Raw genomic sequence first — 18,447 nt, 5'->3', positions numbered from 1 at the left:
AAAAAAATGTTTTAACATTTTCACTGGAGTTCCTCTTTAAAAGAACAGTGTGACAAATTTGCATCATCAAGATACTGTATTTAAGTAGAGATAATTAACAAATTAAAGAACGAGCAACTATAAAGTCTTTAATTTTTTGTACTGTGAAATAAAAAAAAAAAAAAAAAAGTATGAGAACTCAACATGCCTTTATGAACTGGGAACAATTAATGCCAATGTTTGAGGAACATGCTTAAGGGTGACATGACTATATACACTATGTAAAAACGCTGCAGAATAAGTCAGTGCTGTATTACACAATAATAATAAATACTACGTGCTTGGCTTAAAGAATAAGTATATGAAGCCACTGGAGATAGAGGTACAAATTTATCAAAACTAGTGCAAAGATCACTAATCATTAGAATACCTGGTCCAGTTTTCATTGGTAACTGAGCAGCTGTTCAAATTCTGCACCTGTTTAGCACCAGATTCACATTGCATTGAATTTGAGAAATATGCCCCCACAGTTTCTAATATCTGTACTTTAGAGAGAGCTGAAGTATATTTGTTCTAAGATCTGTATGAAGGAAAGCTAAATTTACATACCGTACTTGATCCTGACACAAGATGGAAACACTTCCTGAAAACTGTATCAGGACCTTATGTGGTACACAGAATCATCATAGCAGGAACAAAGAAAACTGTAGCAACGGTAGAACTATTAATCAGAGCAACCAAACTTTGCAGCTGCTAAATCAACGGCTCCAATTTTCCATGCAGCCACTATTAAGGAGTGCTTATCAATCTGGAATGTATTGTGAAGTGTTGCCAGAACAAAGATGGCTATATATTTCTGTTACCATTGTCTTATCTAACAGAAAAATGGCACATGTTATATATGCTTCGGTTACCAATGTGATACAATGACCCTTTGTAATTGAATATACTCACGTCATCACTAAGGCTTCAGCAACAAAAGCTTGTGCTGTGGCATCATTCTTGATACACTTTACAGCTACTTTAGCTCCCTTGTATTCCCCCAGCATGACATCTGCAAGAAAAAGTGAATTAAAAATGTTAAAGTGCAATGCTTCCATAACTAACAGTCTTATTTGTTTAATCCTTATTGCTGACCTGTAAAAGTGAAATCCTCCTGGGGTTTACCGGAGGAGCAGACTGCTTTTACAGGGGAGACTCCCCAAAGCCACCACCTCCCTTCTAATGTGCTTGATTGCCGTGTTTAATCCTCTTGGAGATTCTGGTTTTAAATGGTGGACGTGTAAGAAGACAGAATGTGGCATGGAACGCATCAGAAAAGAGGCGGCAGCTTAGGTGACATAAACCCTGCATACACAGCCCGCACACTGTTGGGCGATTTCGCTTTTTGCGAAATTGTTCTTTACTTACTTACTATCCTTATTTGTCACAGGAACAAATTAAATATTAAACCAGATTTAGGCAGGGATCTGATACAATAGCCCTCTTCCCAGCTGCGGCCACAAGTATCACTGTTACATGACTGTGAGCTTAGAGCTCTAGTAGCCAGTTCAGATGCTGCCGGCAAGATACAGGGACCAGAGCTGGCGTGAGGAGTGGTAGATATGCTTCCATTGGCAAACTCCACTGTGTGCGCTTCATAAGGGGGGGGGGGGGGGGGGGCTAGGATACCACAATGGGGGGGGGAGGGGTTGTAGATTTTTGCCTATTTCTAAGGTCAAAAGTAAGTGTGTGTGTGTGTGTGTGTGTGTGTGTGTGTGTGTGTGTGTGTGTGTGTGTGTGTGTGTGTGTGTGTGTGTGTGTGTGTGTGTGTGTGTGTGTGTGTGTGTGTGTGTGTGTGTGTGTGTGTGTGTGTGTGTGTGTGTGTGTGTGTGTGTCTTGTGTGTGTGGGGGGGCTTACTCGCTGGGGGGGGCTTATGCACTGTGATATACGGTATCTTTAGGGAAGATACCAGTACAGAGAGGCTATGCATAATGCTGGCTTGATAAACAAAAATAGTGCGAAAATAATGAGAAGAATAATAGTGGACACAATGCAGCAAGCATGTCTTACTAACTCAAATAGTATCCCATTTCCTTAAAAGCAAACCCGAACTCTTGTATATCACACAATAAAAAGTCTTCATAGTTGCTAAGAAATTAACTGTTGTGTGCTCTATGTGTTTAGAGGGATCAGCCTATCTAGTTAAAGTCTCTGCCTCTGACAAAGATGACCAGAGTTCGAATCTCAGCTCTTCCTGTTCAGTAAGCCAACACCTATTTAGTAGACCTTGGGCAAAACTCCATAAAACACTGCTACTGCCTATAAAGCGCATCCTATTGGCAGTAGTTTTGGCGCTTTGAGTCCGCCAGGAGAAAAGCGCGATATAAATGTTTTGTATCTAATTAACTCTTACAAAATGGCACCGCTGATGGCAGCCATGGCAAACAGCTCCCCATCCCCTCATGTCTTATGTGTCCTAAGCGCGATCTCCCCATTTTACTTCTCTTCCGCCGAGACTGCCTGAGCATACCCGTAGTGCCCTGGACCGTGGCAAACACTCCCCGGCTTATTTTTTACGGTTTTACGCTATGGTGGTTCCAATTATGCCTTTTTGAGGTGTAATGATCCTTTGAGGAGGTGATATCAGTGAACAGAAAGTGCTCGGTGAGGCAGGGGGCGGCCAGATGACCCCATAGGCGCTGGTGACCCATCTAACAGAGGGTCTTATATATACGGTGAGTGCCCACTGCTTGGGGTGTGGTGGTGGTGTCTCACTGAAGTGGTATATTTGATTGCAACCTGCCGAAGTACTGATGTTGAACAGAGCAATCGCCGAAGCAATTGTCATATGTATGAGGACTGTTATCTCATAGGAACATTTGAGCGCAGCTTATGTGAATAGACTGTAATCCATTCGTTTGCAGAGCCTTCTATAAAATATAATTCACAAAGGCAATATTTCACCACTACATACCACCAAATTCTCCTCTTCCTATGGTCTGTAAAAGCTGCAGTTCTCTCATCTTCAAAGCCCAGCCACCTGAAACAAACGCAAGGAGTGGATTAAGTGGATTAATGATGTCAGAGCATTTGCCTCTCCCCTTTTAATATTTTGTCAGATATGTGGTGTCCAGAATTACATTTCTCATTCACCTGTCCAAAAAGTATGGACTCATTCATGTGTTTTTCCACTGAATAAAATGATCTATACAAAAATACCAATCTGCTGTTCAGTAAGGGATTTTGAGAATTAAAAAAAAAAAAAAAAAAAACACAGTGAGAAGCCCTCATAAGGAGATGGAGAAATCCAAAAGCTGTCAGGTCTATTAGATTCTTACAACCTATTGTGAGTGACAGCGGCATAGTAAAGAAGAAATATACTGTATACTGCAATTTACTCTGGGACAAATGTACATTTTATACTTATGCATACATATGAATTGCAAAGTGAAGCCAAGATGACAAACTGATGAGAAACAATTGTGTCTATCCTCCTACTACTATAAGTAGATTTTATATTTTATATTGACCTTTTTGATCTTTCCCATGCACTCAGAAGCTGTTCTGTTCCAGGCAAGAGATTTAAGGCTATAATTCCTTATCAGCAAAGATTACTTTAACCAGTTCAGGACGAGAGCAATTTTTACATATCAGCACTGCTCCCATTCATTCGCCAATAACTTTATTACTACTAATCACACCTAAATTATCTATATATTCTTTTTTTGGGACAAATTAGGCTTTTAGTGTGTGAAACTTGTTTAGTAATTACCTTATTTTATATGCATTTTAAATGGAAATTAAGGTAAAAAAAAAATAGAAAAAACACCCTATTTCTCCATTTACACCCAATATAGCTTTACAATAAACAGTGCTAAGTATAAGTTAAATCCACAAATGTATTTGCTTATCCATCCTAGTTATTACAACATGTAGACTATGTGTTTGCTTCCTCATTGTACACTATGGATGATTACAAGACATTATTTGCAAAAATAATAGTAAATACCCTCATGGCATACATATCTAAAAAGCCAAGTTCCTAAGGTAACAATACATGTTTTTGTCTCTTTAATTCTGTCACTTTGTTTTCATTTTACAAGTCTTTTATTTGGGTACAGAATATGCAAAAATTTTATTATTTTTGTGACTAAAACAATACTCAAGACATGGGCCTCAACTCAAACTCTATTCTACAACTTATTACAGTTAAAATGTTACTACACGTCTCTTGTAGTTTTGTTAAAACTTTCCTAAGTTTGATCATAATTTTGAAAATGACTTTTTCATGTTGGATTGAGTTTCTCCCTACCTATTTTTTATGTGACGTGCGTCCAAGCTTTAAGAAACACTAAAATGTATTCTACAACTCTTCACGATTCAAATTATACCACATGTGCCTCATTTAGTAACAAACTGGTGGTGCACTCTCCACATTTATACTGGACAAGTATATTCGTCCAGTTAGGCTTAAGTGGTTAATCCCTAGGTCTCGACTGGAGACAAACTGTCACTTGCATACCTAAATGGTAACTCTTTCAGGCAGAAAAGGAACACAGGCTAGTTATCTGAAAGCTTGCCACTGTACAGACGCATGTGTATCTCATCATGCCACAACGGGCTTACTTTTTACAATTGTTTTTACGATAATGGTGCTTTAAGTGAACCCAAGGTGAAAGTGATATGGAGGCTGCCTTATTTATTTTCTTTTAAGCAATACCAGTTGCCTAAGCTGAGATTCAAACTGAGGCTGTCCTGCTGATCCTCTGCCTCTATCACTTGCAGCCACAGACCCCAAACAAACAGATCAGGTGTTTCTGACGGTATTGTCAGAACAGACAAGATTAGCTGCATGCTTGTTTCTGGTGTTATTCAGATACTACTGCAGCCAAACAGACCAGCAGGACTATTAGGCAACTGGTGTTTTTAAAAGTAAATAAATATGGCAGCCTTCATGTCACTCTCACCTCGGGTTCACTTTAAGATAAATGGGAATATACGGATTTCTTCCTACAGGTAATTTTTATTTTACCTTCTTTAAGTGTGGCACACAATGTAGTAAAGCTACATACAATTACACCGAATATATATAACATTTGCATCAACCCAACATTATAACCATATCTTAAAATGAAATAAGTGAAGTAAATTACAAGTGTGACAACAGCAATTACAAAAGCATGACGCCGAACTAGTGAACACAGCAGTACCACTGTCCCACAGGTTGACTTCTCCACAAATAAAACATTTTTTCCATGTTTCTTACTTCGGGAAAACTCATCCTGAGCAGCAACTGTGCCCTCCATTAATTTGGGCTTCATCAGATTGGTGCACAGGCCATCCGCATCATTAGTGTAATGCTGAAAATAAAGTAAAGTGCTTGCATTAGCCATGCAGTTCCCAATTTATCCACTAGAGGTCAACAAAACCTCAAAAATACCATAATGGGATCCTAAAATCACAAAGAATGTTTATAAATTAGTAAACTATTAGTCAATACAAAAATTAAATGTCAGTTATGGTAGAACACCTTGGCTTGTAAGAATCAAGAACACTGGTACTGCTGACCTCTTTCTGAAAATTCTTTGCTTTAAAACAAACCTGTGTCAAGTAAAAACTACAGACATGAGTGATAAAGACAACTTTACTTACGGTAACGTCTTTTCCGGTAGTCAGGAGTACAGCACCCCTGGATGAGACCTGTCTCCCTCCCCACCGTGGACAGGAAACTGAAATAAAGAATTTGCATAAGCCACAGGCAGCCTCCTATATAAGTTACGTACTTGCTACTATACCTCAGTAAATAAAACAGATAACACGGATACTTAATGATGCTTATACAAACCTTTGATTCTCCACCCATTAAGGGCGGGTTGTAGGGGTGCTGTCCTCCTGACTACCGGAAAAGACGTTACCGTAAGTAAAGTTGTCTTTCCCGGATCGTCACTCGGACAGCACCCCTGGATGAGACGATATACTAGAGATCAGGCTTAGGGTGGGACTACTGCTTGCAGAACCTTCCTTCCAAAGGATAAATCTGCGCCCGCAGACACATTAAGTCGGTAATGCTTCACGAAGGTGTTATGACTCGACCAAGTTGCAGCTCTGCATATCTGATCAATAGAGGCTCCTGCCCTCTCTGCCCATGACGTAGATATACTTCTTGTAGAATGAGCTTTAATAGACGAATTCAATGTTTTTCCTTGCGTCTGGTATGCTGAAACAATTGCCTGTTTTATCCAGCGTGCTAAGGTTGTTTTAGAGGCCTTGTTTCCTCTTGACTTGCCTGCAAACAGCACAAAAATTGCGCCTGACCTCCTCCAGGAATTAGTTCTTTGCAGATATTCTAGTAGACATCTTCTTACATCTAGAGAATGTAGTCTCTTTTCCTTATCATTTGAGGGGTTTTCACAAAAAGATGGAATATAAATCTCCTGGTTTCTATGAAAAGAAGAAACCATCTTAGGAAGGAAAGTTGCATCCGGACGTAATGTGATTCTGTCCTCTGAAACAATAAAGTACGGCTCCTTTATGGATAATGCTTGTAACTCTCCTATTCTTCTTGCTGTAGTAACGGCTAGAAGAAATACAGTCTTTAATGTGAGAAATTTTTCCGAAATCTGAGATAAGGGTTCAAACGGTGATTCACATAAACCTTGTAGGACTGTATTAAGATCCCAAGGCGGTATCCTTGATTTTATAGATGGTCTTAGTCTCTTTAGTGCCTGGAAAAAACGGATCACATAATCTTCCTGCGCTATTTTCCTCTCTAGAAAAACGCTTAGGGCTGATACCTGAACTTTCAGGGTACTAACACTGAGGCCCTTCTTATATCCGCACTGTAAAAATTCCAGAACAGATCTAAGTGACCTGTTGCTGCAAGACCTGTCTGTACACCAGTCATTAAAGACCCTCCAAGCTTTTTGGTAAATTACCCGAGTTACCTTCTTCCTACTATTAAGCAGTGTTTCTGAAAGGTCATCTGAAAATCCTTTAGACTTTAGTATTCCCCACTCAGGTTCCAGGCTGAGAGGTGAAGTATGTCCAGTTCTGGATGAGACACTGGACCCTGGGTCAACAGGTTCTGAGTCAGTGGAAGCATTATCGGTTCTGATATTGCTAGAGATTTGAGTAATGTGAACCACGGACGTTTGGGCCACATTGGAGCAATTAGTATGACCCTTGCTTTGTCCTGAACTATCTTTTTCAATACCCTTGGAATCAATGGAATTGGAGGAAACGCATAAGTCATTATACCCCCCCAACTGATCGAGAATGCATCCACTGCCCAAGGTGCATCCTCCTTGTACAGGGCACAACATTTCTGACACTTTGTGTTCCTCCTCCTGGCGAATAGATCCAGTTCTGGACATCCCCACTGCGAAACTATTCTCTGAAAGACTTCCGGATTCAGTGACCATTCGTTTTGATTCAACTCTTCTCTGCTGAGAAAATCCGCTACTTGGTTTGATATTCCCCTCAGGTGAATTGCCTTCAACGACTTGAGATTGTTCTCTGACCAAGATATAATCTTTGATGTTTGATTCCACAATGTCTGACTTCTCGTGCCTCCCTGTCTGTTTAAGAATGCAACCACTGCTTTGTTGTCGGTCCTGATTGTAACATGAGATCCTTTGATCTGATCCCTGAAGTGTAATAGTGCTTTCCACACTGCTTCTAATTCTCTGCTGTTTGAGGATTTCGAGCTGATCTGTACAGTCCACTGTCCTTGGGCTGGAAGAGCATCCAGGTGGGCTCCCCATCCCCACAAACTGGCATCTGTTGTAATTACTTGCTGTTCCGGATAGTTCCATAATCGACCTGTTGAAATGTGAACCCGATTCTGCCACCAAAGTAAAGACACTTTTATGCTGTACGGAATGGGAATCTTCCTGTCTAGGACTGCTAAGCTCTTGTTCCATGATCTGAGTATCCACAACTGTAGAACTCTTGCGTGGAATTGCCCCCATTGCACTGCCGGGAAAGAGGCTGTTAGAAGGCCGAGCACTGCCATTGCTCTCCTCAGTGATATTGTTCTTGCTTTCTGAAAGGTATAAACAGTGTTTAGAATAGCAATAATTTTCCTATTCGGTATGAAGAGTCTCTCCTTCCTAGTATCGATACTAAATCCTAGAAACTCTATGACCTGAGAAGGCATTAAGGCAGATTTCTCCCAATTAATTAGCCAACCCAACTCCTGAAGATAATCTAATGTTGACTTCGTCTGCATCCTCACTACCTCTGCTGATGATCCCCATATCAGAAAATCATCTAAGTATCCGACAATATTAACATTTCTTAACCTAAGTTCTGCTAGTATTTCGGACATTACTTTGGTAAACAGCCAAGGGGCAGAAGAAAGTCCAAACGGAAGGGCAATAAATTGGAAATGTCTTACCTCTTCCTTCATGCGGACCGCAAATCTTAGGTACTGCTGAGATGCTGGATGGATGGGTAAGTGGAGGTATGCGTCCTTTAAATCTAGGGAGGCAAGAAAATCGTTTTTCTGCAAGAGATGAATCACAGATCTTATATTGTCCATCCTGAATTTTCGGTATTTTACATTCACATTTAGTTTCTTTAAGTTTAGAATAAACCGGAAATTTCCTTGGGGTTTCTTTACTAGAAACACAGGAGAGTAGAAACCCTTTTCTCTCTGACATCTTGGTACGTCTCTTATCACACCCTTTCTTAGTAGAGAAAGGACCTCGTCTTGTAATGCCAGGACCCTTCTTTGATCCTGGGGTTGGGGAGTAATGCAAAACTTTATCGGGGGAGGATGGCTGAACTCGATCTGGTACCCCTCTGAAATAATTTTTAACAACCACTGATTTACAAATTGTGACTGGTATTTTTCGTAAAAATTTGCAATTCTCCCCCCCACTGGAATTTTGGCGTCATTGTTTATCCTGCCTTTTGGCAGGATTGAAGTTAGGTTTTGATTTCTGCGTTCTATATGGAGCCCAACGCCTTCCTTTGGAGGACTTGGAATCCTGTTCTGCTCTGTTAGGGGGACGAAAGGGCCTTTTATACTGAAATGGTCTCTTCTTATCTGGAAAGTTCTTTTTCCTATCTGCTGTTCTATCTAGTGTGTCATCTAACTTAGATCCAAAGAGGAGACCTCCCTCACATGGAATACCACATAACTTTGATTTAGACGCATTGTCACCATTCCAAGTTTTGACCCATATTCCTCTTCTGGCCGAGTTAACTAACGCAGTAGTTCTGGCCGTAAGTTTTACAGTGTCGTCTGAAGCATCCACCATATAATTAGAGGCATTCAAAACTTTAGGGAAGTCATTCAGGATCTCTTCACGAGGGACTCCAGAAGCAATTTTATTCTGCATCTCTAATAACCAGGTCTTCAATGACCTACTCACTGCCGTAGAGGCTACAGCAGGTTTGAAAGTCAAAGAGGATGATTCCCATGCCCTACGTAAAAGATTGTCCATCTTTTTGTCGATTGGATCCTTCAGACTACCAAAATCCTCAAATAATAAATCTGTTTTCTTTGACACCTTAGAAAAAGATGGATCTAACTTCGGCGGAGTCCCCCAGAATCCCTGATCCTCAGGGGAAAAAGGGTAACGGTTAGACAAAGATCTAGGCCAAAAGGCTCGCTTCTCAGGATTATCCCATTCCTTCTTAATCATACCTTTTAAGGTGGAATGGACTGGGATAAACTGAGGCTGGGGATCTGCCAAAGTCTTATACATTTCATCCAAAGGCGTCAAGGATCTTTCTTCTGTTTTGATACCCATTGTATCGTACATGGCCCCCAACAAATCTCTCATTAAATCTGTAGAAAAAGCAAATTTTGGTTTGTCTGTACTAGAAAGCTCATCTATATCTGACGCCTGCTCAAGATCAGAAATTTCCCCTTCAGATAATTCTGAGCCTTCCAAATCACTCTCCCTTCTGCGTTTAGAACTAGCAGTTTCTGGCTGGGGTAAGGTTACCACAGGAGATGTTGGGTTATTAATGGCAGGCACTGTATCCATATCCCTACTTGTTCCCGGAATATCAGATGGAACCATAGCAGTGGAAGCAATGGCAGAGTCTTTAATCTCTTTTATTGCAGTGGACATTTCAGCCCGCATCCAGCCCATCGAATCTTTAAATATAACTGGCGATTCATCTTTAACGACTTTTTCTGTACAGTTCTGACATAGCTTCTTAGAGGATGAAGACAAACGACTGCCACAAATTGCACATTTCTTTTCAGAGCGGCTTGAACTATGTTGAGTGGTCTGAGTAGTAGATTTTTCAGACTTTTCAACTTTATCAGATTTGTCCGACTTGTCATGTTTTTTAGGCTATGAAAAAAACACAAACAAGGAACACCCATTACTATGATTGTCATAATGTATAATGGTATCAAGCAGGAGTATCATAGGTACTACATCTACTTGCCAGAGAGGGGTCCTGTCCAGACCTAGCAGATTGCAATGGAGCTGAACTTGAAGCGTCCTCCATGATATCCAGCAGCAACTGAATCATGGACTAACATCCGCCTTTATACATAGTAAAAGAGCCCCAGCTGAGATTAATTAATGCCGCCCCTGCTGCATAATCCTGTTAATCAGCTTAACATACCTTAAAGGGACACTTAAGTCAAACAAAAAAAATGAGTTTTACTCACCTGGGGCTTCCAATAGCCCCCTGCAGCTGTCCCGGTGCCCTCGCCATCTCCCTCCGATCCTCCTGGCCCCACCTGCAGCCACTTCCTGTTTCGGTGACAGGAGCTGACAGGCTGGGGACGAGAGTGATTCTTTGCGTTCCAGGCCACAATAGCGCCATCTATGCTGCGATAGCATATATCATATACCATATAGCAGCATAGAGGGTGCTAGTGTGTCTGGGAATGCGAAGAATCACTCGCATCCCCAGCCTGTCAGCTCCTGTCACCAAAACAGGAAGTGGCTGCCAGCGGGGCCAGGAGGATCGGAGGGAGACGGCGAGGGTACTGGACAGCTGCAGGGGGCTATTGGAAGCCCTAGGTGAGTAAAACTCATTTTTTTTGTTTGACTTAAGTGTCCCTTTAATGAAGCAGCTTTCCTGCTGTTTCAATATCACCGCCGCGGCCCCTGCCGCGTTTTCTGTGAGGCAAATAAGCTGTTGATGGGCATCAGCTGTTTCCCTGATGCACGTTTCTCCGCCGCAGCCCCTGCCGCTATGCAGACCTCAGATCACGCGGGACGCCAGCGCGTGATCACTTCCGGGTTACCCGGAAGTAGCTTCTTCCATGCGCGCGCCTGCGTGCATAATACTGCTGCCCAAGTTGGAGAAGCCTCCCATACGCTGCAGGACTCCGCACTGTGCACTGCACAGCTCCGTCCGGAGCCCCGCTAACCGCTGCCCCTGCCGACTGACACGGATGGCACCTGGAGACCTCTCCCTCCGCTTCCGTCCGGGACAGGAAACTATACTGAGGTATAGTAGCAAGTACGTAACTTATATAGGAGGCTGCCTGTGGCTTATGCAAATTCTTTATTTCAGTTTCCTGTCCACGGTGGGGAGGGAGACAGGTCTCATCCAGGGGTGCTGTCCGAGTGACGATCCGGGAAAGACATGATTACGGTGTATGTTTCTTATTTATGGTCTGCAGATTTCTAATTTATGTTTTCAATCTCTCATGGAGGACAAGAAGACTGTGGCCCAGTGCCCTGCACTTGCCTTCCTCAGTGTATGTGAGAATGGCGGTTGGTTGCACTTAAATTATTGTCCTGCTTCCAAATCTCACTTTCACAGTGCGGATTTTGACTTGTTGTTATAGGCTAAAAGTACAAATGCTAAATTCAATAAAAAAAAATAAATCTATCTATCTATCTATCTATCTATCTATCTATCTATCTATCTATATATATATATATATAACAAATGCTTCCCACAGCTGAGGCCCTAAGCCGTAACGATAACTTTGGCAGTTAGGGCTACTTCACAATTCAAGTGATTCCTGGCAAAATGCTAGGCCATTTTTAACTCCATTCTTAATTAGGCTAGTTCATAATACATGCCTAGCACTGGCTGGCTTTTCTACAAGTTCTGAAACTGGCATTTTTAGAAAACCTTAAAGAGAACCCGAGGTGGGGTTCTCACAACAAAATTCCCATACAGAGGCTGGCTCTGCCTATCGAGCCCAGCCTATGTTGCTAATCAGATCCCCCCTAAATCCCCCCTGCACTCAGCCAGACCCCATAAATCATCGCCGCGCTATGCGGCTATGTTTACCTTAACGTCAGTGTCGGCGCTCCCCCCGCCTCCTGCAGAGCTACGGTCCCCGCCCGCGTCCCTTCCCTCCAATCAGCGTGGAGGGAAGGGACGTGGGCGGGGACCGGAGCGATACAGGAGGCGGGGGAGAGCGGAGACTGACTTTAGGAAGCTAAACACAGCCCGCTGCGACACGCTGCATGTTGGCAGCGCGGCTGAGATTTATGGGGTCTGGCTGAGCGCAGGGGGGATTTAGCGGGGATCTGATTAGCAACAGAGGCTGGGCTCGATAGGCAGAGCCAGCCTCTGTATGGGGATTTTGTTGTGAGAACCCCACCTCGGGTTCTCTTTAAAGGAACACTAACAAGTGTTCTAAAATGACAATGTACAAATAATGTCTAAGTAGTTGTGTAAACATTTTCCTACTTTTCATGTTAAATATCTGAGGCAAAAGCTTTAATTCATTGTGTGTAGATTTTAGCTGCATTTGGATGATTCATATGTGTGTGTGCCTGTGCTTCTGTATTACAGGGCCAGTGTTTTTCTTTACATGTGAGACTACGGAGCTATATGAAAAGCCTTGGGTCTCAGGTTTCACACACAATTACAAACAAGATGCATTTCTCCTCTGCTCTCCAGGCAGACACCTCATTTAGAGAGACTCAAGGAGCTGCGGTTAAGCTAGTGAGACTTATCTCACACACAGGATTAACAGATGCAGTGTGAGGGAATCCCCCCCTCTCTCCTGGTTCACTGGTCCGTCAGATTTGTGATAAGTGAAGTGTGAAAAAAATTTGATAACCGTAAACAAAGAGATAACCATCCAAATGTATACACCAGTTCTTAGCAGCACTTCCCAAACTAATCTCATCTCAATTTAAAAAATATGTTAATCAATAGTCTTCCTTTAACAGCACCAGGCTTGTAATATGAACTGTCCTCATGAGGAAAGTGGAACATGAAGGTCTGCCTTTCATGACTTATGGTGCCATTTTAAAAAGAATAAGACATTTTGGGTGACCCTGTTTAATTACAAAACATCACAATAGAAAAAAAATTATTAGTTTAGGGAGAGGTAGAGGCCATATTCTCAGCAGTCCTGCTGATCTCTTTGGCTACAGCATTGGCTGAATCACACACCTGTGGCTAATCCCGTCAAACCTCATCAGATCGCCTCATCCGCATGCTTGTTGCGGGACTATTAGGGCTTGTTTCCACTAGTGTGGCGTGAATCTCGCAGAAGAACGCCGGCACTGAGTGGGTGGGCGGGATCGCAGGCGAATTCCATGAGCCGTGCCATGCACGGCTATGGGAATCACAGCCTAAGCCGCGAATTTTGTAGGTGGTTCCGGCCGGATCGCTACTGCAAGCGATTTGGCCGGCGGCGCCGTTATCCCCTATGGCAGAGTTTCCCCACGCGATTTGCCTGCGGGGAAACTCTGCGGATTCGCGGCCGTTTCCGCAACAGTGGAAATGGGCCCTTACTAACAATATTAGTGACAGAAGCTCAGCAGCCAAGCAATCTGCATTGTTTGAAAGAAAATATGTCAGCCTCCATATCCCTCTCAGTTCAGGTGAATGTACTTTACCCATTATTTTGCTTTTTAAGCAATATTACACTGTTAAATAAATCATTCGCAATAATGAATACAAATGTTAATTTACATTATTAATGAATATTTTGAAGAAGTTGTTATTAGTAACAGCTCAAAAAAGCAAGGCGGGCTGAGTAGACGGAGGCTAGGAGCACACTGGGCAAAATCTCTTGCACTGCGGAAAACGCATGTGGTTTTGCCAATAATGAAAGTATGGGACGCATAAAAAAAGCATATACAGTATCTGCGTTTTACATAGTATGTTCTTGCTGCATATTTTCTGCAGATTTCTCAAAAACACATGTAAATTAAAATGCAGAAGACTGCATTTTTTCCTTTATTTTTTGTATTTTACTCCATTGAAAAGGGCAATCTATTGAAAAAAGCACCCAATGCAAAATGAAGACGACGTATAGTTTTCTGCACGGCCTAGTGTGCTCCTAGCCTGAAGGAATGAAAAACAGTCTAATTTAAGTGTGAATGGAGCCCTTGAAAACTTGGATTTTAATAGTAAATGTACAGGAAATGGATCCTAAACAACTTCCTGCCCCAAAATGGTACACAGTGTGCAAAACAACAAGGTCATACACATGCCGTACATACAATAAAGGCCTCTGGAGTCTACACTGTGCTATGATGATGTATCATCATCAAAGCAGAATTTTAGCTTTGCACTGAGCTGTCTTTCAAAAGAAACAACAAACGAATGCATTAATTCTCATGGATGCCCTAAAGCTTTTATAAGAGATCTATCAAGAGAATTCCACAAAAGCATGGCCCAGAAAACTGCTGCAAATGAACTAATAATAATAAGCCTGTTAAATCTCCCCACCGTGCATGACAGAACAGACCACTTTTCTGTAAACTGTATGTTTTAAAATCAAACAAATGTTCATTCTGTTATGGTGCAAAATAATACTTCTGTAGTGTTTTGCATGTCGCTGTACTGTTATATGATACAGTGCTGCACAATGTGTGTGTGGTGGTGCTTTATAAAATAAATGTAATACACTCCTCAGCTTGTCACAGCAGTAAAATACAGTGCACAGAAGGCGGCTGTGCGCTGTCACTTCAGCCTATCTCAGTTCCTGGCACAGGAAGCTGGGTGAGGGGATTACTCATGTGCAGGAAGATGTTCGCACCACGCAGTTATATAGCATGATGCCTTGGTTTGCAAACGAGTCTGCTAATCTAGCGTTCAAAGCATGTCTGCAGAAGCAGTTCAACACAGATAAAGAACACTGCTGCAGAGGTTTCTAAACAAAAACATGACTGTTTATCAGAGTCGGGACCAGGTCCTCCAGCACCCAAGGCTGAGACACCAAAGTGCGCCCCTCCATCCCTGCCACCCCAGCCATCACACACTGATTGCTATTTGACTAAGAGGGCCATAGGGCCCACAACTTCCCCAACATCTTAATATCTAGTAATCTGGCTTGCAATCACTGCCATGTATACCCTTTTCTTATTTCTTTCTGCTTCAAACACAATTAGGAATGACAGCTGAATGAATTCCTACACTGCGCCCTGAGGCTGGAGCCTCTCCAGCCTATGCCTCGGCCCGGCCCTGCTGTTTATGAGGTACTTGCTAACAAGCTAATCAACTGCCGTCCCTAAACCCCAGTACACACCACACAAATTCCTGTCAGATTGATGGGTCGTTTTGATAATATCACACCGGTAAGACCTCCCGATTGTTAACGCAATCGTTTTTCCACAATAAATGGAAAATTGGTCAAGTTATCAATTGGGAGTTGATCCGACTAGTTGGAGATGATCAAATCCCTGATAGGGATATTGCATAGTGTGTACTAGGCTTAAAAATCGGTATGGGTCTCAGATACAGAGTGGAGTCCCTCAACACTTGACAAACTTTACAACTACTACTGTCTCTATAGCTATATGCACACACTGACGTTCATCTGCAATTTATATTCTAGTTTAATAAAGATGGGTTTACAATACCTTTACAATATGTTTCTAAATTTTTTTCTCCCACACAACTCAAAGCAGATGGCTTTATCAAACACTTTATCAAACGTTTGATAATTTACCTCATGTGTAAAATCTAGTTTTGAATTCACTAAGGTGTTATAGATTTATTGAACGTTTCATCGATAAAACAGTCGATAAATATATAACACCTTAGTGAATTCAAAACTAGATTTTACCCATGAGGTAAATTATCAAACGTTTGATAAAGTGTTTGATAAAGCTTAGTGAATGGAGGCCATGGTGTCTTATTTTAGTAATTAGTAGAAGGGTGGAATACCGTATTTTTTGGACCATAAGACGCACCTAGGTTTAGAGGACAAAAAATCAGGAGGAATAAAATATATTAAACCTGGGTGTGTCCATAGTGCAGGGGCGTATCATGAAGCTTCTCTTCCCCCCCCCCAAAGCTGTGTATCAAAGCTACGCTGTGCAGATACACTAACCACTGCTGCCCCACCAGCTACACTAACTGCCTGGCACTAAGAAGGTAGTAAAGCGCATCTTATAGTCCACAAATATGTTATGTCACAAAGAAAATGATTCAATCACATCACTGATGGATGGCCTTTACACAGCCTTCCAAATAAGGTCATGTGTCATCTGCAGCATGTGCCACTAACAGGCTGTTAAAGAAGAACTGTCACGAAAATCTTAAAACACATACACATAAGAAGTACGTTTCTTCCAGAGTAAAATGGGCCATAAATTACTTCTCTCCTATGTTGCTGTCACTGACAGTAGGTAGTAGAAATCTGACATTACCGATAGATTTTGGGCTAGTCCATCTCTCCATAAGGGATTCTCAGCATGTCCTTTATTCTTTATAAAGATTTATACAAAGATGCTGGCCAGCCTCCCTGCTCGTTGCACACTATTTTGGCAGTTGGACGGAGCAACTACCATTCACTAAGTGCTTTTAAAAATAAAGAAAACCCTGAGAACCCCCCTATGAAAAGATGGGCTAGTCGAAAATCTGTAGGTAATGACAGATTTTTACTTCTTATTGTAAGTGACAGGAACATAGGAGAAAAGTAATTTATGGCTCATTTTACTCTGGGAGAAATGTATTTCTTAATTGTATGAGTTTAAAATTTTAAGATTTTTGTGACAGTTCCTCTTTAACAAACCAACTCTGCCATTACTACATAACTGTTATTGTTTGCGCACTACATAAGCTGGTGAATCCTCTCCAAGACTGTCTTAAAGAACACCTCTAGTGTGCTCAACACCAAGGGGGGTTAACGTAATCATCATGGGGACAAAAATAAAAAAAATAAAAGAGCTTTGCTTATCCGGGACTTCCGCCAGCCCCTGGCAGCCAACATGTCCCTCACTGCAGCGCCGGTGGCTCCCGGTCCTATCTGTTGCAGATGCCGGCATTGCCAGGTCGGCATCTACTGCACCTGTGCAAGCGCCGCTGTCAATCACTTGCACATGGTCAATGACAGACAGGCGCTCATGCTTGCTACACAGCTATAGCAGTTAATGGGAACCTAAACTGAGAAGGATATGGATTTTTCCTTTTAAAATAATACCAGTTGCCTGACTGTCCTGCTGATCCTGTGTCTCTAATACCTTTAGCCACATCTCCTGAACAAGCATGCAGATCAGGTGCTCTGACGGAAGTCAGTCTGGATTAGCTGCATGCTTGTTTCAGGTGTGTGATTCAGCCACTACTGCAGCCATAGAGATTAGCACGATGCCAGGTAACTGGTATTGTTTAAAAGGAAAAATCCATATCCCTCTCAGTTTAGGTTCCCTTTAAGGCACCTGTTTTTTCACTGACCTGAGGAAGTGGGCAAGCACCCGCAAAACATGTTGACAATTTTATGTGCCCGAATAAAAGACCTTTTCAATAAACTGGTCCAAATTCTTTAAGAGAGGTAAGATTACCTCTCTGTTTATAAGATTAACAGCTTATTAGCCTATCTTTTATGCATTGGGCGACTCCACCCGTTTTAAATGTCTTTTTTAAAGAGAACCCGAGGCGGGTATTTTATATCCTAAGAGTACACAGAGGCATGTTCTGTGCATAATTACATGCTTCTGTGTGTCTGTATTGCCGCCTCTAAGCCCCCCCCCCCCCCCCCCCCCACACACACACACCAAAAAAAGCGTTAGGCTAGCAACAATCTGCTTGCCGTTAGCCTTGTATTTACCTGCAGCCTGTCATTCTATATCGGCTCCCCTGCCTCTGTCCCCGCCGCTGCCTGCCTCTGTGTGCTTCCTCCAATTGGAAGCTAAGCCACGACCCAGAAAGTACCTCCCAGGTTGCGGCTTAGCTTCCGATTGGAGGAAGCACACGGAGACGGACAGAGGCAGGGGAGCCAATATAGAATGACAGGCTGCAGGTAAATACAAGGCTAGTGACAAGTTGATTGTCACTAGCCTAGCGCTTTTTCCAGGGGGCACAGCAGACCCCCGGGGGGACTAGAGGCGGCAATACAGAGACGCAGAGGCATGTAATTATGTACAGAACATGCCTCTGTGTTCTCTTAAGATATAAAATACCTGCCTCTGGTTCTCTTTAACAGGAGCCATTATTAAATGGACACCTTTTCTGAAGGTTGGGTAATCTCTTCCACAGCCTAGGCTTCAGCTCTGTAGCCAGTCCCCAGTTCTGTGGCATAATTGCACAATATTTCCTCTCTCCTCAAAGAGCTGAGGGTGGCTACAGAGCAGACA

The 18,447-nt window shown here is 42.3% G+C and overlaps 1 protein-coding gene across 1 annotated transcript in view; it reads right to left on the bottom strand.

The window, feature by feature from the left end:
• Nucleotides 1–18,447, bottom strand: part of CSK (C-terminal Src kinase) — a 158,588-nt gene that overhangs the window by 14,942 nt on the left and 125,199 nt on the right. Inside the window, exons 6-8 of the mRNA XM_068275679.1 lie at nt 5,229–5,322; nt 2,937–3,002; nt 934–1,033 (exon numbers count right to left, since the gene is read on the bottom strand). Coding sequence (XP_068131780.1) covers nt 934–1,033; nt 2,937–3,002; nt 5,229–5,322 — 260 coding nt within the window. The remainder of the gene's footprint in view (nt 1–933; nt 1,034–2,936; nt 3,003–5,228; nt 5,323–18,447) is intronic.

The sequence above is a fragment of the Hyperolius riggenbachi genome, chromosome 3 (genome assembly GCF_040937935.1).
Source record: "Hyperolius riggenbachi isolate aHypRig1 chromosome 3, aHypRig1.pri, whole genome shotgun sequence".
In the NCBI taxonomy this organism is placed as follows: domain Eukaryota; kingdom Metazoa; phylum Chordata; class Amphibia; order Anura; family Hyperoliidae; genus Hyperolius; species Hyperolius riggenbachi.
The sequence above is the reverse complement of the archived record's forward strand: the minus strand, read 5'-3'. Positions and strand labels throughout refer to the sequence as shown.